Raw genomic sequence first — 13,659 nt, forward strand, 5'->3', positions numbered from 1 at the left:
GGTATTTATTCATGATATTGTACAAAAATTAAACATAAACCGTTGTTTCTGAAATATTAGAAAAAAATACTCTAATTGCATAGAAATATTTTCCAAATAATACTAAAATAAAGTACTTTATGTATATAAATCATTAATTGAATTTAAAAAAGCCCCAAAACTCCCAATCTAAGACATATATCTGTCATGTAAAACACTCTGCAGTGGTCGCACCACATTTGGTTGCACCACATGATATTTTTCTAGTTCAGTCAAAATTTACAGCCACAGAATTGGACTCCTAAAGAAAACAAACTAGGACAGCACAAAAGGTCACTATGAAATTTATAATCAAATTATATATATTTTGAAATAACTTAGAATTCATAGTTTTTTTGAGGTCATACCACATGATATCCAAATGTGGCAACTACATACCAGCTGTGAAAAAGGTAATTTTTTTCTAAATTTGAGAGACAGTTACAAACCTGTTATGATGCAACTTCCTGTCTTTGAATGGATTTCAACATCAAAGTCCCAAATTGGTCATTTCTTGATGGCCGCACAACGTGATATTTCATAAAATGGACATCATCGGACAAAGTTTGTTTGTATACTATGATGGAAATATAAATGCAAATGCTTTGCAATTTTGTACAGGATTACAAAAGACTATGGAAATCATGCCAAATATGGCAGAAAATAAATTTGAATAGATTTTGAGTCATTTCAAAGAAGTTTTCACATCAGCAGTCATGGCCGGACGGTTGCACCACATGATATTTTGACACTTTAAATAACAGAAACATTTAAATAACTAACGGTTTTTGGAAATTTAAAGTGTGTACATATACGGGACAGGTACTACATATATATATGGTATTTCTTTATGTATTTAAACCTTTTTTTAACAGAAGAAAATGCAGTCAGACAGAAAATATAGGCGTCACGTCAACGACCCATTTATGTGTGATGTTGGCGTTGCAGCAGCTTACTGTGCACTCAGCCAATGAGCAGGGCTGGGTCTAAGTGATCCACTCCACCTGATGGAGATTGTCTGGAGGATAACAGGCTGGCCCTGAAACAAACCCCCCCACAGACGGTCCCAGGAGTCTGAGCTGCAGACACACACACACACACACACACTTTGTGAAAGAGGCTCATCTGCTGCACTGCTTCACTTCTGCTTCACACAGCCGCTCAACAGGTGAGATCGCTCATTCTAATATACTTTATCTTAACATTTGTTTCTTATTTCTCTGAAGATTTCCAGCAGGTTGAAAATGTGTTCCTTATATTCCTTTAATGTTTATGTCAGTGGATTTCTCCTTATTTCGGATGTGATGTTATTTCAAAAGCCTCTCCAGCACAAATTAGGCCCCACCTCTTGAAAAGCACAGTTTTTACTGGGAAACGGATCAGAGTGAATCAAGGTGAATCAAGTTCATAATGGAAAGTTTGGATTTCTCTGAGTTACTGTAGCTGTACGTGAGTCACTGGATTATTGTCAAACTACGTAACCCAGTGTAATTATAGCTTAACTCATCTTTTAAGAGGACGCAGATTAGAGTGTACAGTTTGTTGACTGCAGAGAAAATTATGTCATGCTGCTTACTGGAAATAAACTGAGGTCTGTGGGGGGGAATATATAAATTGTTTATTTAAGTAAAGGTATTAAAAGTCCTGCATTTAAGTTTTAACCTTGTATCAGTACTGAAGTATTTAAAACATAATAGAAAACAAGCAGAACTCATGATTATTTACATATATGACATTTCATTATGTTAATGTATAATTTGTACTTTGCAGTCAGTTTAACTGCTTCATAAACTATTGTGTACTTTAATCTATAATAATGCATAATTTATAAAATGTACAACTTTAATCTGAAAAGTGATTAGTGACTAATGCTGTTAAATACATCTAGTGGGGTATAAAGTTCACTATTTCTTCTGGAAGAATAAAGAAACACAAGCAGAAGTACACCTTTGTATAAATTGCACTTAATTATATTAATTTATACCTAAATATTTTAAAGGTTCTGTCCCCTTAAAGGTCAGAGTTAAATATTTCCAAAATTGTCACACATTTGTAATATTTGTTATTTTTAAACGAAATTATTTCAAAATGTTATATTATATCTAACACATATGTCCTTATATTACATTTAATAGTTTATTTTTATTATTGTATAGTGTTTAAATTGTATATTCTACATATTGGGTACATGTATGTCACACCATATAGTGTAATATGTTATATTTATATGACTAATATTTATTCATATTCATAAAAATGTAAATGGCACATACATTATGGCTGATGGCATTGCACAAATATGTTTGTTAATGTCTAAGATGTAATATTATGTTGTTTGTATCTTTTATGTCACGGCTCTAACTTCCTTGGTTTCATATTTTATTGTATTCATTTCATACAAGTAGTTCTTTGAGTGCGGACTAAACATTTATTCAATGCAAACAACTGTTTATCTCAAGCAGTAGGTCTGAATCCAGCCGATCCCAATTAAAGGGCATTAGAGATTATGAAAGCTATCTGATCCCAGGTCAGCTGCAGTGATGACGCTTGTGTAAGATGTGTTTGTCAAAGCTGGATTAGGAGCCGTGATCTGTTCTGCTCTAAATTTATCAGAGAAGTAAAAATACAACGCAGCAGGAACAAAAGCTGCAATGAGAACATCTCCTCAGTGAGTTAATGTGTTGAACACCACGTGGCCCGGGAACCAGTGGTGGAATATTATTAAGTGCTTTCCCTCGAGCTCTTAACTGAAGCACTTCTGCTGCACTTGAGTACGTCCATTTAATTCTACGTTTGACTGAGATAGATTGTCATAGTCCTTCACTGAGCTGACAGCTGTGGTTAGTAATTCATTCAAAGACGTAAGATTTTATTCCTAAAAAATATTATACACTTTATACATTAAACTACTCAAAACCACGTCTTCCATCACGGTCCAGAGTCAGTTGATCATTTCAAAACATGCAACAAACCTAACCCAACACCAGAGAAGACAATGAGTCCCTCTAACATGTTCACCTGCCGGTGATGGTTCCTTTGTCTTATTTTCACAGAAAGCTGTGATGTTGATCCTTCAGAAGATGCCCCTCACAGCGGCCCTGTGCCTGATGCTCCTTGCCACACTTCTACCCAGCTCTGAGGCCCGGCGTGGAGGCGGCGGCTTTGGCCGAGGTAGAGGAGGCTCCAGCCGGGGCTGGGGCGGTGGTGGTGGCCAGGCCTACAGACCCGTCCAGAGCGGTGGTCCCAGTGCAGGGAAAATAGCAGGGGCGGCTGCAGTAGGCGCCATTGGAGGATCAATGTTAGGATCTGCTTTGAGCCGCCCTGGGTATGGAGGAGGTTACGGAGGATATGGTGGAGGGTATGGAGGAGGGTATGGTGGAGGGTATGGAGGGTACCCACGATATGGAGGTGGTGGCTATGGCCGCAGGCCTGGCTCTGACCCTGAGGGCTCTGGAGATATGGAGTACTACGTTGGAGCATCTAGTGGCCCCATCTACAACAGCATCATCGTTGTGATTGGCTCCCTGATGTCCCTGCTGATTGGCCACTGGGTGGCAGTCATGTAGAGATGGAGACAGCAGGTTTCACAAAACAGACAAGGAACCCCTAACCAAAAATACCCCATGACCTGACGGTGAAGACGACTGTTCCTGGTTTCAAATTAAATATGACCCTTGATTTACGAGAATCTGTGGCCAGTTGGTTTTAGTGAGTCGTCGGTGACCCTCCACACAGACAAGAAGAGGAGCTCCACTCATTTCACCTCAGCAACATGTCGCTGGGACACCAAGCTCCCGTCTGCAGCAGCACTGGTGAACTCAGAAACCACTTCCTGTAGATATTTGTCAGAGTTGTGAGGTAATTTAACTCAATGAATAACTATCTGCATTATATCCCACACTCTTGTTTCTCCTTTTAATGTGTCCAGTGTTTTTATACTTTTGATGATTGCAGTTATGATGATTTTAGTGATGGTGACTCTGTGTATTCTGGCAAACACATTGTCCATAAACAAACTGTGAAACAAGAATAGATTAGTTGTGTAATCTGATTAAATCTACCTCAGGGACCAGAGTTTAAGAGCAGCTGTAAACTTCATTTGATAACCACCATCTCTCAGTCTATTCCATAATAACAGAATAATTGTTTTCTCCTGATTCACAGTCTACTCTGCATATGTTACATTTTCAGCTTATTATTTGTATATTTACAGTATATTTGACCTAATTAAATACATGTTTTATGCCATTTTGTAGATTATTATGTAAAAAAGCAAAATGCCCCATGTTTAATTGTTTTAAAAGTAAAAAATAACTTAGAACAAACATTTCTGTTGATTTTTTTGTGTCTATTGTGATGAGACGAGAACACGTGTTAGTATGAATGATCCACTGGGGACACACATTTAGATCCACACGGTTAACCTCCACAGATGAGGTTGATTTCACTCCTGTCCCCTTGTTTGTTTGTTTTTCAGCAGGATTACGTAAAAACTACTAAACCGATTTCAAATGAACTTGGTGGAAAGATGGGTAGAGAATTTAATTTTTTTGCACTTTTACTAATTTTACATTTTCACGTATTTTCAATGGAATAATTCATGGCTCTCATGGATCAAGGATAATTAGGGAACTAATATCATTGAATGTGTGAAATTTGGAGCCACTTGATTTAATTCAATGGGACTAATGGGTATATGCCTTTCTAGTTAGTTTGTTTTTAAGGGTGAGGGGGTTGGCTGCGTGACTCAGCCATTAACAGTCTAATTTTAACAGACTGCAGACTTCACATCATGTGCTCAGAGTTTCTTCCTTGTCACGCCTCTAAAACACAGTGGTAATCATCTCAGAGTCTGACGTTGATGTTCGCACTTCATTTCAGGCTCAGACCTGAAACACAAAGGGGCTTTGACACAGCCCTCATGTTGTTCTTCATTCTGAGAAGTTGCCACAACAGACTCGACCTATGAATCCGTGATAGTTCACACTTAACCCAGAGCTGTCGTCTGTGTCAGATGAAGTCAGAGACTCTACCTTTTAGTTTCCAAAATCATCAGTAAACTGCAGGTTGCAGAGGTGGAAATAAGATAAGAACAATTCTGATAGTACTAAGTATAGAGTACATGAGTATTTACATCCTCTGCTATTTTATATGTTTACCACTTTACATCCCTACCTATGTGTTTTACAATGAAAATTACCACTGATTCAAATTACACAAGTGTATGTTTTGACACCCCACTGCATAAACTATTGATTTGAGTGAAAAGAAGTAAACAAACATTGAAAATTAAAGAACATTTTCTCATTAACATGATCTTAGGATAACGGGATGAGATAAAAAAACATCGTAATGGGTCATTATTATGATTTTATATAATGAATTTCAAATTGCTTAATGCTACTCAGCTTTTACAGTTGCACAATTACAAAGATCTGTCAATGTCTTGGACCAAATTTCTTTGAAAGTTTTTATTTTGAATTATTTACGTCCCCATTTTTTCGGGCTCACACCATATTAGAAACAACCAATCTACCTTCCCATCAATAAACATGTTGAATTACTTCCAAACAAAAGCACACGAAACATAAACTGCACCAGGGACACAACTGATGGGTAAAAAACACAGTTAAGTAAGAGAAGACACACTAATTAAGTAAAGACTGACATTGTTTCTTTCTTCAGCTTTCCTTGAAAATCAATTCAGACAAATGAATTAAACACCAAATGTCATTTTGTGATATGGTTAACAAGTGTGAAGCAATTTGAGCTTGAGCTGTTAAAAAACTAATTTACTCAGATTATCTCAATTTCACTTTTGGTTTCACAGGAGTTCATCAGTCATCAAATGCATCTCATCAAACGCTTTTTCATTATCACGCTTGTGAGTAAAGATACGTCTATTTGACCAGGCGAGCATAATGTGCATCTCACGGGTGAGAAGACATTCACGTCATGTGCGATTTTACATCCAGACACAAGATAACACACATTTAACAACACATTAAAGCTACACTGGAGTTTTTCACCACTCGTCCCCATCCACTGTTTGTCGGTTTTAACTAAAATGTGTATATTGTTATTATAGTGATGAATTACCAGAGGATGGTGAGTGAGAGACGTGAGATTTTATTTTAACAGAAAAATCCAAGGCTGGTGTCACTGGTGCCGCTTCTTCTCGGCTGAATAATCTTAAATGGAGGAGAAATCTTCTCATAAGCAAAATGTGGATGTTCCCTTCAGCCTCATCTTTTCTCTCTGTCATGTCAAACTCACAAGTTCCATGTGACAACAGGATTTATTCCAACACAGAGGTGTTAGGTTTTTATTGGACCAGTAAATTCATATTTATTTACCCACATATCACAGTAAAAGCTTATATGGTTTTTGTACTGTAGGTTCTTAAAAATCATCCATGTTCACATTAAAATCTTGAATAATGCTTATTAAGAAAAGTTTTTTAAATTTCTGTGATGCCTGCTTGTTTTAGAAAATTAGAAAATTCTACTATGAACTGTTTGTGATTAGAACTTCACACGATACATATAAATAGTTGTTTAATCATTTTACATGATTAGAAAAGTTACTGTGCATATTTCGATATCCAAGCTTGGTGACAATACATTCAACAAATGTGAGACGACACTAAAGAAAGGCAAAAGTTGTGGGTAGATAAGAAGAGGACAAGAAGGAGGGAAGGAAGTATATCTAGAAAAAATACGAAAAAGTTGGAAATATTCATAAATATTAAGACAAAGATCTGAGCTTCTCTGAGGCCGAGGCCCCTCACTTAATATATGAATAATGTTAAAAAGCACTGTTAGAAAGATATGAGGAAGAATATTGTTTCCTCCTTTGACATTTCAAGAGTAAATTTGAAATGCTGAAAATAAGTGGATCTAATTCAGCAGTAGACATTTTTTTAACACCGATCACCACAAGTGTTTATGAGCTACAAGAGAAATAAACTCTTGTTAGGGGCGTATGTGCTGACGTTAGTAGTTTGATATATTCTCAAAAGTTCCACTTTAATCTTGAAATAAAAAAGAATACGTTTATTATCTACATTTCAACTTTATTCTGCATATGCACCTTTTTTTTTAAATCTCTTATTCAGTTGGACATTTGAACTTATTTCTTGATATTGTGACAAAATTATCAAAATGAAAAAAATAAAAAATAAACTGTGGCTCTCTGATCTAACCTCTTACATTCACTTTGGAAATTCAAACATGGAACTTAAAATTTTAATCATTTTCCATCCTCCATCACCCCCCCGCTAATGAAGGCCTCAGTGCAGCAGCGTCAGCATGTTGCTGTTCAGTAGCATCAGTAAAGCACTGGTGACCACTGCTAAAGACCCTCGATATCCCATCTCCAGTCCCTCCGCCCCTCCTGTCTCTCTCTTCATGTACCTTTCAGAGTAAATCATGTACAGCTCCAAACACCTGCGGGCCTTCACCTGCTTGATCAGCGCCGGGTACCCGATCTCCATGATGCTGACTGTGTCATCGTCCTCCTCCTCATCGTCACCGACGGCCTGTGAAGCTGGAGGCCCGGGACGGGCTTCAGGCTGATTAGGAGCGTGAGGAGTGGAAGGTGAGGGGGTCGAGGAGTTGTCCTCCGCGGTGCTGTTGGTGTCTGACGTCTTGTTATCTGTGACAGTGTCCGGTGCTGAGGTGACGACAGCAGCTGTTGTGGTGACTGTGGAATTAGCTGTGGTGGTGGCTGTGGCAGCCGGGTTGAGTTTTGGCTTTCGATTCTCCACCGGCAGAATGTCTGTTCTCTTCATGCACGAGTCCATGAAGCTGTCGTAGGTCTGAGGGGGTTGGCTGTACCTGTAGTCTCTGCCATAGTCATCGGCATCAGTAGACCTGACACCATATCTCCTGTACATGTAGTGGTTGTAGTAGTACTCCTCCTGGGGGCTGTGGAAGGGGAAGTGAGGACGAGGGAACCTCCCCAGCCCGTAGCCCAGGGCCATTCCTGCCATGGCGCCTCCAGCTGCTGCTACCACTGCACTGCGCCCAAACCCTCTGGATCTATCTTGGGGATAAACGCCCATCCCCTGAACTGAGTGGGAAAAGGGAGAGCCGCCCCTCGCACCGTGGCCCCCGTATCCAAAGCTGCCTCCATAGTGAGGGCTCAGGATTTTGTTGTTTGGGTTTTGGTTGATATATCCACCTGGATAGCCTCCGTAACCTCCATAACCTCTTCCATACGGGGAGCCATGTGCTGGATACCCCACTCCACCCTGCTGCCGAGGGTAACTGCCCGGATACGCAGGTCTGCCTGACTGCGGCGGGTGGCCTCCTTGATTGTTTTGTCCAGACTGTTTGGGGTATCCACCTCTCGAGCTGGAGCCCTGATTATTCTTGTTGCCTGTATTAGTGTTGCCTCGGTTCCATGATGGGATCTTCTTGGAGCTGAAGCCTTTCCCAAAGCTGCCGCCTGCTCTCTTAGCCAGTGAAGAATGGGCGTGAAACAAAATAAGCGACAGACACAGCACAGATAATGAATTAAGCTTCATCTTCGCCCTGCAGGAAGAGTCAGGGAGAGAAAAGGAAAATTGGGAAAAAAAGGGGAGAAAGGGTGAGGAAAATATGTCATAATACTTAACTTTTTATCATGTTACAAAGTTTTGTGCCATTTGATGAGAGCTGTCTGCCTTTTTCCAAAGAGTAAAATCCTTAAGTTGCAGCTCAAACTTAAACACACACAAGGACATGCACCTTTCAGAAGTTACACTGAGCTGATAATAAGTTCAACTTGACCATTTCTGCTTTTATATTATGTAAGCCAGGTCCTCCGTTCACCTGTTTACAATCTATATGGAAACTATATAGCATAGCATCATATTCATTAAATTTTTGAGGTGATGAGGAACTATTTTAATCATTGTAATCACAAATAATATAAATATGATGAATAAATAGTTTCATTGTCAATTAATACTTTTATTTTATATAATTAATTCCCCGAAGAAATATGTCAAATTGCAAGAAATGCTGATAATAAACTCACCGAGCACAAAGTGGCATCTCCAGTTTGACCAGACCATCAATCCAATAACCAAACATACTAACATTTTTAAAATATTCTGTGAAGCCTGCTCATACATATACACACAGATATTTCAGTTTTTATTATCAATAAAAAGTATCGATATCCATATTGATAATGGTGATATGGAATATTTTTATAGCTATAGGGTTGAAATCAAATTTGATATGACGCTATAAACTGATCTGTGTAAATCTACTCTGATTCACGTATTTTATACCCCAAATATTCCTTTTAAACTCCTTAAGATTCTGCTTTTCTGGACCCGGAGATATATTTTGTTAGTGTGGGTGTGAGAACAAACCCCTGTTAAAGCTCTTGCTTTTTTATTTTGAGAGAGGAACCTTTTCAGTTGTATAAAAGTCTGGAGTCAGTTTACAACCTATTTAAGGCCTAATTGTCTGTCAACAATAAAAACTGGGCTCTGTGTTTTAACAGTAGATTATTTACGGTCCATGCATTCTGTTTGCATAGTGCTCATCTGAATTATAACTTGTGTTTCCATCTGTCATGACCTGTAAATCCTGCCAATGTTCTAAATAAATTAATACACGCATACATAAATAAAGAGGAGTGATAATACGATGCTACGAGAAAGAAAGACATAACTCTGGCATGTTTATCATATACTTTTTCATCATATACAACAGCTGTATTGATTAAAGCCTTACATAGCCTGGGATTAAATTATATTATTATTATTGTAACATCCCCATCTCGTCCTCACGAGACGAGGATGTGATGACAACCCTGAAAAGAGATCACAGGTCAGTGTATTTATTTTTAGATCGCTCTGTTAGCACCAATACATCACCTGGAATTGGACCATTTCTACAATAGAAGGTGGTTGTCTTTTCTCTCTATGCACAAACCTGAAGATAAACACAACAGATGTGTCAGTGACCAAACAACAACAACCTCTCACCTGAATCACAGACAGCCTGTAGATAAACACAGACAGTGTTCAGGTCTGAAGCTTCACTGACAGCAGTGAGCCGTGTGCTTCCTCCACAGAAACACCGATGGCTGCTCTCTTCTTCACTCGCATCACAACTCACCGTCACAAAATCGATGGAGACGATTCCACCTCTCGGTCCAGGTGACGTAACGCCGCGCGAGGCGTTCTGGGTATGTGGCGCGATGCGAGCTGAGCTGCTAACCCGGGTAAATTCAGTGACTCGGTGGTTAACCTGTGTTACGACGGCAGGTTAAGTTAAACCCGAGATTTGACTCCATGACTGAATCTGGTCCGAGCGCTGTTTGTTCATGGTTAACGCGATGTAAGCCCCGCCCCACTGCTCACTGTCCAATCACAAGAGTGCTGCGCGTGTCCAGGAGCCAATCGGCATCAGCGCGAGGACTGTGATGCTGGATCAGCAGGAGAGACTGTTTATATAAACACATGGATTTAATCATGTTTTATATGTAACATAGATTTAATCATGTTTTATATGTAACATGGATTTAATCATGTTTTATATGTAACATGGATTTAATCATGTTTTATATGTAACATGGATTTAATCATGTTTTATATGAAACATATACTGTAGATGGAACCATGTTCTTTATTTGAACATGTGTAAAGGCAGGTGTACAAACAGAACATGTTCCTCTAGAGGAGTGAGTAAAGCCCCCTGGGAACGTGGATTATATGATCATCATCACAAACAGAAGCTTCACCTAACCATCTGCCCAGCGTCTTCAAACCACGTGACGATGTGGCAATAACAAGGACACGCCCACATTAACCCAGGCAACTAGGTCCTGCTCCTCACTCACAGCCCTTAAAGGTCCAGTGTGTTGTTTAAAAAACAAAATTACTAATACTTAATACTATTAAAAGGGTCCAGTGTGTAAGATGTTGTAATTTCATCGGGAGCTGGTCCTCTCCCACTAAGGCTGCTATGTTGCACCACCATGTCTCTACAGTAGCAAAAACCTTTTGAGTTTTTCTGATGCCTAAAAACAATTTTAGGATCTCCTTAGCTGCTGATCTCCGCAGTTTCTCCAGAAGTGGTGTATTTGTGAACATGTCACAGTGAGAGCCTCCAGAGTGGGCGGACATTCTCCCCCTGGCCCCCTGGTGTACAGGGTTGATGATTGTGGACCAAACATCAGCCACAGCGCTGGTTGTCTGTTTATTCAAAGTTTATTAAAATAAAAATCATAACAATCACAAACACTGGTCTTCAATCGGCCTTTGAATAAAATAATGTGTGTAGCTGATAAGAAGAACAGTTCTTGAGATATACAAGTCACATACTGACAGAGATTTCTGGAATCACTAGACAGAGGAAAGGTCACTGTTATTGATAGATCGTTCTTTTTTATTTTCTAACACATACAGGTAGATGGAGGGTGAGGAGGGGAGGGGAGGGGGTTAAGGTGTAAGGGAGTGGGGGAGCTGGGATGAGGGGATGATTGACAGGGCAGAGGGAGAGAAAGGATGGGAGAGGAGATTAGGAGGGTTTGAAGTTGAAGAGAAAACAGGGGAGCCTCCTCCTCGTTGTCCCCTCAATCTCCTCCTTCTCTCTCTTCTCCATCTTCTCCTCCTTCCCGCTCTTCTTCCTTTCTTTCTTCTCCTCTTTCTCCTTCTTGACCCTCTCCTTGTAGCTGTCGGTCTTCAAGGCCTGTTCCTGAAAAGACAGAGACAACATAAGTTTCACTCTTTTCTTTTTCAAAGTCTGAATCGGAAACAAATCAACAATCCAATATTATTCAATTAGAATGAGTTGGTGTAACGTACCTGAAGCACAATGTTCTGCTGGATCGGGAGTTTTATGTCGTCCTCCAGCTTGATTTCCTTTTCTAGGGACTCCTTGTGCTCGGTGGACCACCTTTCATCTAAGTCTCTCATTTTTTTATGCAGCTCCTCTATTTCCTCGGGCCTGCCCTCATTTTCGAGGATGTATCGCTGCAGCTTGTCCTCCTGGAGCTTCAGGTCTGCATTCAGGGAGACGACCTCGACCTCTTTTAGTTTAAACCTCATGTTCATGTTCCTGAGCTCCTTCTCCAGCTCCTTCTCTTTGGCTTTTTCAGACTCCACGAGCTGAATCAAGCTGGTCAGGTCGTCTTTGGACTTCAACAGAAGTGAGGCAGAAGACTCCAACTTCTCGGCCACCTTCTTCCTCTCTTCTCCCCAGGAAATATTTTTCATGGTGATCTGCTTTTTGAGAGCAACGTTTTCAGCCCTCAGCTTCTTCAGCCGTGGGTTTTCAGCCTCCAGGTCTTTCACCCGGGCGTTTTCAGCCTTCAGCAAGGCATTTTCAGCCTCCAGTCGGCCGTTTAGTACCTCCAGCTCCTTCAGCCAGGTGTTTTCAGCCTCTAGCTCCTCCAGACGGGAGTTTACATCCTCCTGCTCCTCCAGACTGGCGCATTTAGCCTCCAGCTCGTCCAAAAGGGCGTTTACATCCTCCAGCTCCTCCAGACGGGCCCTTTCAGCCTCCAGCTCCTTCAGATGGGCGTTTTCAGCCGCCAGCTCCTGGATCTCCCTCTGCGAGTCCTGGAGGGCTCGGCGGAGCATTTTGCTCAAGTTGCACTTGTGTGGCTCATCTCCTGAGCTGTTGATCCTCTCCATGTCGATTAACAGGTGCTGCAGTGTAGCAAGAAGGTTTCTGTCGAGTACTTTCTTCTGTAGCTGTGTACAAAAGTTTTTGTAGAGTATTCTCTTGTCTTGTGATGGTCGAAAGTCACTGAAGAGAAGTTTCTCATGTGTCTGACGTTGGCTCACGGTCGTCGTGTCTGGTTCCACTGACAAATGTTTCTCTTAAATAGGTGAGCTAATTTCCTATGATCTGTGTCATTCTACAACACAAACCCATCCTCCTATGATCAACTTCAAAGTCATACTTTAATCACAGATGAAGACGTAAAGAGAGTTTGTTGTGAGGATAGCCGACACCGGTGTCGATGGGGTGTCAACAAAACCATGTGATCGCTGCAGCGGAGTTATTACGTGATGTACATTACGTGATGTATATTTTGATGCAGAATAATAAGCAGAAAAACTAAGTAAACATACCTTAGTTAAGTAGATACATAGTCTGTCAGTGTCTTTCAAAATAATATAATTAAATCTAATAAAAGGATAGTGCTGCAGAGAATGTGTGTTTTCCAGCTAAATTACAAAGGAATAAAATATAAATAGATATTTAGTTTTTTTTACATATAAATGTTTGGTTTTCATCATTTTGATTGTGGACCAAACATCAGCCACAGCGCTGGTTGTCTGTTTATTCAAAGTTTATTAAAAAAGAAATCACAACAGTCACAAAAACTGCTCTTCAATCGGCCTTTGAATAAACATGTGTGTAGCTGATAAGAAGAACAGTTCTTGAGATATACAAGTCACATACTGACAGAGATTTCTGGAATCACTAGACAGAGGAAAGGTCACTGATATTGATAGATCGTTCTTTTTTATTTTCTAACACATACAGGTAGATGGAGGGTGAGGAGGGGAGGGGAGGGGAGGGAAGAGGGTGAGGAGGGGAGGGGAGGAGGGAGGGAAGAGGGGTAGGGGGTTAAGGTGTAAGGGAGTGGGGAGCTGGGATGAGGGGATGATTGACAGGGCAG

At 40.2% G+C, this 13,659-nt stretch overlaps 3 protein-coding genes across 4 annotated transcripts; 1 reads left to right on the forward strand and 2 right to left on the reverse strand.

The window, feature by feature from the left end:
- The first annotated feature begins 1,028 nt into the window (after positions 1–1,028).
- Positions 1,029–4,343, forward strand: prnpa (prion protein a). Its single transcript, XM_035166399.2, has 2 exons — positions 1,029–1,186; positions 3,072–4,343. Exon 2 carries the CDS (start codon positions 3,081–3,083, stop codon positions 3,582–3,584), a length of 504 nt encoding a protein of 167 aa, XP_035022290.1. The 5' UTR covers positions 1,029–1,186; positions 3,072–3,080; the 3' UTR covers positions 3,585–4,343.
- A 1,131-nt stretch (positions 4,344–5,474) lies between these two features.
- On the reverse strand, positions 5,475–10,376 carry LOC118115314. Of its 2 annotated transcripts, XM_035166398.2 has the most exons (3): positions 10,140–10,376; positions 9,896–9,953; positions 5,475–8,555 (listed from the first exon to the last, which is right to left on the reverse strand). In XM_035166398.2, exon 3 carries the CDS (start codon positions 8,546–8,548, stop codon positions 7,310–7,312), a length of 1,239 nt encoding a protein of 412 aa, XP_035022289.2. In that variant the 5' UTR covers positions 8,549–8,555; positions 9,896–9,953; positions 10,140–10,376; the 3' UTR covers positions 5,475–7,309. The 2 variants fall into 2 exon arrangements, with proteins under 2 accessions (XP_035022289.2, XP_035022288.2); XM_035166397.2 differs by lacking the exon at positions 9,896–9,953 and having other exon boundaries at positions 10,007–10,376.
- Positions 10,377–11,465: 1,089 nt separating this feature from the next.
- Positions 11,466–12,360, reverse strand: LOC118115317 (protein PXR1-like). Its single transcript, XM_035166400.1, has 2 exons — positions 11,831–12,360; positions 11,466–11,720 (listed from the first exon to the last, which is right to left on the reverse strand). The coding sequence occupies exons 1-2, from the start codon at positions 12,239–12,241 to the stop codon at positions 11,544–11,546; spliced, it is 588 nt and encodes a 195-aa protein (XP_035022291.1). The 5' UTR covers positions 12,242–12,360; the 3' UTR covers positions 11,466–11,543.
- Positions 12,361–13,659: the final 1,299 nt, after the last annotated feature.

This window comes from Hippoglossus stenolepis, chromosome 9, assembly GCF_022539355.2.
Source record: "Hippoglossus stenolepis isolate QCI-W04-F060 chromosome 9, HSTE1.2, whole genome shotgun sequence".
NCBI classification, from domain to species: Eukaryota; Metazoa; Chordata; class Actinopteri; order Pleuronectiformes; family Pleuronectidae; genus Hippoglossus; species Hippoglossus stenolepis.

Bases quoted from the DNA above. Each gene is read 5' to 3' on its own strand.
- LOC118115314 (XM_035166398.2), bottom strand. From the start codon at position 8,548: ATGAAGCTTAATTCATTATCTGTGCTGTGTCTGTCGCTTATTTTGTTT.
- LOC118115317 (XM_035166400.1), bottom strand. From the start codon at position 12,241: ATGAAAAATATTTCCTGGGGAGAAGAGAGGAAGAAGGTGGCCGAGAAG. The intron at 11,721-11,830 runs GTACGTTACACC...CTGTCTTTTCAG, and splicing joins AGCAGAACATTGTGCTTCAG to GAACAGGCCTTGAAGACCGA.
- prnpa (XM_035166399.2), top strand. From the start codon at position 3,081: ATGTTGATCCTTCAGAAGATGCCCCTCACAGCGGCCCTGTGCCTGATG.